The sequence below is a fragment of the Beta vulgaris genome, chromosome 6, assembly GCF_026745355.1.
Source record: "Beta vulgaris subsp. vulgaris cultivar EL10 chromosome 6, EL10.2, whole genome shotgun sequence".
In the NCBI taxonomy this organism is placed as follows: Eukaryota; Viridiplantae; Streptophyta; class Magnoliopsida; order Caryophyllales; family Amaranthaceae; genus Beta; species Beta vulgaris.
Genome location: NC_079207.1, coordinates 32,066,337 through 32,071,705, shown reverse-complemented (window position 1 = coordinate 32,071,705; position 5,369 = coordinate 32,066,337). Strand labels below are relative to the sequence as shown.

At 34.5% G+C, this 5,369-nt stretch overlaps 1 protein-coding gene across 1 annotated transcript; it reads right to left on the bottom strand.

Annotated features, from left to right (window-relative positions):
• Positions 1-2,797: 2,797 nt before the first annotated feature.
• On the bottom strand, positions 2,798-5,002 carry LOC104896430 (adenylate isopentenyltransferase). Its single transcript, XM_010683181.4, has one exon. It carries the CDS (start codon positions 4,498-4,500, stop codon positions 3,370-3,372), a length of 1,131 nt encoding a protein of 376 aa, XP_010681483.2. The 5' UTR covers positions 4,501-5,002; the 3' UTR covers positions 2,798-3,369.
• Positions 5,003-5,369: the final 367 nt, after the last annotated feature.

Below are 5,369 nucleotides of genomic sequence, written 5' to 3'. Positions count from 1 at the left end.
TGCATTTTATAATTTTTAGTAATAGATCAAAATCCATAAGTCGATGAGCACTTTAATGGCGAGGATCTCTTTACCATTTCTTCTCACTTCTAAAAAGTCTTGTCTATCAAATTTAGTCAAATTAATCCGTTCAATATTCTTGTTATGGGTCGAATTATTCTTACATGGAAACAAGATGCATGCTTAAAAATGTGCTAGTGTGCTAGATTTGCTTAATTGGACGAGCAAGGAAGCAAGCGGCCTCGATGACGTGGCAAGGCAGTTCAAGTCCTCTATTTCTTAGGAGAGTAGCGCTCATTGAGAAGATAGTGGCATTGAGGATAACTACCAACAAAAGCAACGTTCCCAAGCATCCCTTTGAAATAGGATCTCAGCCAATTATTATCCAAGGAGAAAAACGGCTATGAAGCAACGTCATTATGATAATTTAGTATAATTGGTCCACTAGCTCAGATAGTGTAAATCATCATTTACTACTCTTTCTACTGTCTCTCTAGCTAAGCACTTGTATTCTCTCACAAGCTCGAGCAACATAGTGAATTGGCAGGATACCAATCCTCTTGTGGGTTTTCCCTCATTTTCAAGGGGTTTTCCACGTAAAACTTGTTGCGCTCTTTTCTTTATTTCTCGCAACTTTATTTGGACGCAAGTTATTTTTATTCGCAAGTTAATTGCCAACCCCCTCACTAAGCAAATTAGCCATAGTGTGAAATTTGCCCTAAATAATTCTCATCTGATATGCTAGTTCTTTTAAAAATAAAACTATCCTTTAGATTTGTAAGGACGGAAATTAAAGAGATCAGAGATGCTATTCTCCAAAAATGCATTATGACCCAAATTACGAGTTTATCTTCTACAAATTTGACAAATCTATGTTATGATGAAAAACGTATACATGAATTTGAAAGAGAGTTTTAATTTCTTCTTACATTAATATATCTTGGCACAAGTTGAAACTTCTTTTTATACGGGACGAAAGAAGATAGAAAAGGTGTGGCTTTTTCAATTCTACCTAAATAGAAAAGACCAAATATCTAATTTTGTCCTACATAGAAAAGGTGGCCGCACAAAATCAGTAAGAACCATCAATGGTTTAATATCTAAACCTCCATCTTTATGTCTAAAGTTTGTCATATGTGTGTGTATATATATATGCACTTCAATCAAATTCTATGACTTGTTAATTTCGACTCCTCTTGACTCTTGTACTAAAATTCTAAAAATTATTTGTGGGACCAAATGGTGCATCTATATATATTTGCGGACCAAAGGTACTAGGAGAATTTTCGTTGTGTACCAATTACATGGCACCAAAATGCAGTGTTAGGCCCCCGCCAACTTTCCTCATTTTCTAAGGTGGATGAAAAATCTTGATGCATTTTGTTGGAAAAAAGTTTATATTCTTATTTTCTATCAACAGATTAGGGAATAAAAAGTTTATATTCTACTGATATAAGATGCCAATTTTGATTTAGACTAATCATTAGCTCAATACTTTATATAAATGCTACCGGCAAAGAAAAATACAACAGGAATCGGTATTTATTATACTAATTATCACTTTAAAAATATGCTATTAGTACAAAGAAGTGTAGTTAAATCAATCTAATCTAGACTAATTGTCACTTTTAATACATGCCACCAACAAAGAGAGCTATTGGTATACTTCTAATATTGTATTAAATATGACAATTTAAAAAATTAGCCTTAAAATGGTTATATTGAAATAATTTGCGATGATTAATTAAAGACATAATACTAGTCAAATAAAGGTCTTCCTTCATTTTGAAGAGATTGTCTCTCATTTCAGTTTTTATCCCTACAAGATTATTCCATTTCCTATTTATTTGACATGGAACCTAAACCCTCCTATCAACTTTGTTCTCCTTTGCCACACACAAAAGACAAATTTACTTATCCGTTCAATAAAACTCTTCTAATCATTTAGAAAGTTTACATATATAAAATGATACTTCCCTGCGTTTTTTAGATGACCCGTTTTGACTTTTGACACTATTCACATGGTAACTTTGACTATGTTTTATGATTTATATTTAAGGCAAAATATAGTCATATGAGATTTTGTTAGATTCTTTTCAATATATATTTTCATAATATTAACTTTTTATAATTTTTGCTTATTATTATTTAGATATATAAAGGTTTAAAATAGTGCATTGACAAGTGTATTCAAGGAAAACAGGTCAACTAAAAAACAGAGATAGTGCAATTTAGGTGATTAAACATATGCATCTTCACCAACGAATGAGATATCTCATATCACAATCAAAATTGGAAAGAATATAAGTTATTGAACTCCGTATTGGCTTAAAGGTTCCCAAATATATAGCTTTCAATAAGAGACCTACTTTAAGTATAAAGTTTTAAATGTCATTTTCCCATTTCCAAAAAAGTACTCCCTCCGTCCCATAATATAGTGCCTATTTCATTTTTGGTGGTCAAACTTTAAAATTTTTGACCGAATATTCTCATTTGTATATATAAAAAAACATATTCATGTAGGATCTTGTTAGATTCATCTCAATGTGTAGTTTCATAATATCAACTTTTTATATTTTTAATTAATAAGGAATTGAAGATATTAAATGTCAAAGTTACGTTTTGGAGACCGTGAAAAAAGAAACAAGTACTATATTATGGGACGGAGGGAGTAAAAAACTTCAATATAAACAATTATGTTCCAATTGTTTAGCATAATCATCACCTATATGGTATAAGGCGGTCATATTTTAAAAGGGCATAACTACATGTAAGTTGGCACATACATGAAAAACTCCAAGAGGAAAACCAATGCACTTTCATATAGTAGTATATAATATGCTATGCTTATCCAATAATATCAAAACAAGATAAGAAGAATAATGTATCACTAGAATACTAGATGATGTTAGTAAACCCTCTCACAATGTACAAATTCGCCTGAACGCAAAAGAAGGTAAATGCAAAAATACAAAGGTTTAAGTCGTCATCTACATAGTGGGTTTCAATATTCATGACATAATTAAGTTTATAACAAAAAAAAAAATATTTCCTCTCAACCCCAAATTAATTTTTGACTTCTCTAGTAATTTCTTCATTTTACCCCCAAAATGTGGTAGATTACAGACAGAGGAAGTTCATAGATTGCCAAAATTTCCTCGTTTTTCTATTTTTCCTTTTTTTTGTCATAGTTATAAAAATTAAATTAAAGAAAACCCAATCCCAAAATTTTGAAAATCAGAAAGGAAAAGAACTCGATATTTACCCAATTAAGTAAATATTGAGCAAAAAAAGAAGATGAAAAAATGTGGGTTAAAAAAAGAGAGAGAGAGAAAACAGAAAAAGAGGAGCTGGAAAAAGCTGTAAAACCTACTCCTCCAAGAAGCGCTTCACAATCTTCATGCTCGGTTCCACTACTTGCGTCTCCCAAATATTTGACCAACTCTTTGATCCTTCCAATACCGCTCTAAATGATTCCGTTCCATCTAATCTATGTAGACCCCACCCACCATCTTTTAACCGTTGGATCTTTTCCATCTGTATCTTCGCTAGTTGACACGTATTCTCCTTGATCATCCTCACCGATTTCTCATATAACACCTGATCATCTCCCCCCATTGTAAAATACGTTTCAAATTCTGGTACCCCAATCGCCTTTCTCAACCCAGTGTCACGCTCAATTTTATTCACCTCACCCGAGTTATAAAACTTCGCCAACTCATCCAACATACCCGAGTCAAGCATCTCGTCGACTCGCTTCAACAGGTACGCGTTTAGCACTGGAGGCGACACGTCGATCCAAAGGAAGCAACACCTGTACCTCAGGTTCAGGCCCGGGCCCGAGCCCGATAGGAGGGCGTGGATTAAGGAGTTGGACCCGCCGACGAGCAATGGGAGCTTGTTGCGGGACCGAATGGAGGAGATGAGGGATGAGGCGAGGAGGCGGTAATGAGGCGGGGTTAACTCGGATTGAGTCGATGAGTCGACGCAGCCGAGAAGGTGGTGGGGGACGCCGAGGCGTTGTTCTTGGGGTATTTTGTTGGTGGTAATGTCGAGGCCTTTGTAAAGTTGGATTTTGTCGGAGTTGATGATTTCGGCGGGAAAACGGCTTGCGATATCAACGGAAAGACGGGACTTTCCTGAACCAGTGGGGCCCATTATTACTAATACTTTCTCTCTCATCATCGAACGCCGCCGGTGGTGGTGACGGTTACCGGTTGTTGTAAAGGAAGAATAAAAGTAGTTCATTTGTACGGTTGCGGTTGTTGTTGTTGTTGTTGTGGGTGTTTTATTAATATTGCAGCAATGATTGCAGAGTATTGATCGAAAGGGAAGTCTCATAGAAGGAGAGAGAGAGAGAAAGAAATAAGGTATGTATGTAGTTTGAAGGGGAAAAAATGGGTGTTTTTGTTTTGTTTGGGGAGTGTTTTTTTTAGGGGAGGGGGGGTTTGTTGTAGTAAGTTGAATGTTGAGCTGATGAGCTGTAAAACCCACACACATAAATTATGAGAGAGAGAGAAATGCAGGGAAAGAATGATTGTTGTCAATGGCCGCAGTAGTAGGACTTTGAGTAAGAGTATGCTGCAATGAGGAGAAGTGCAGAAATTTTAAAGTTTGAATTTGTTGGGGAATGTGGATTTTGAACTTTGAAGAGTTAATTAAATGCGGGGTTGTTTTAAGGTACTTAAATGTTTGCTGCCATGGCGGGGGGTTTCTTGTATGTGCCTCAGTTAATGGCGATGTTTGGCCGTCGGGAATGTCAAAGAGAGGGAAGGAGATGAAAGGTGGATGGAATAGAACAAACTGTGTTTTTTGGAATTATACTAAACATCATCGGCCATGCTTATAAAGTGTTTTTTTTTAGTTGAATACGAATTGCTCGTTATTTTTATTTTTTTTTCTCTTTTTTATACTCCTTACGTAATACGTCTCCGGTCTTTATTAGTTTACCCGTATTTCTTCTCGAGATGTTTCTTATTAGTTTACCCCTTTCTTTTATTTATATTTTTGGAATGGGACACTAACTTTTCATCACACATACATTCAATTTTAATATAAAATAATAGTTTTCATTTCATTCTATGACCCACAACATTATTCTATTAAAATTCTGTGCAAAAGAAAGGGGTAAAGTAATAAAGACCGGAGGAAGTATTTTGTTATTCCTGTATAACCTATGAGAAATTTCAATATATTGTTCCTTGAATTTTTTATAAATAATATAATTTAATAAATTAAATTTCTTATTAGTTTCATGTTGCAATAAATGTATTCATACTATTTAATAGTCGTTTTTTTTTACTTTTTAACCCCTCAAACTTTTGTCTGATTGACTGTCTAACCTAAAATCACTCAAAAAGCATTAAATG

Excerpts from the sequence above, each read along its gene's own strand:
- LOC104896430 (XM_010683181.4), bottom strand. The coding sequence starts at position 4,500 with ATGTGTGTGGGTTTTACAGCTCATCAGCTCAACATTCAACTTACTACA.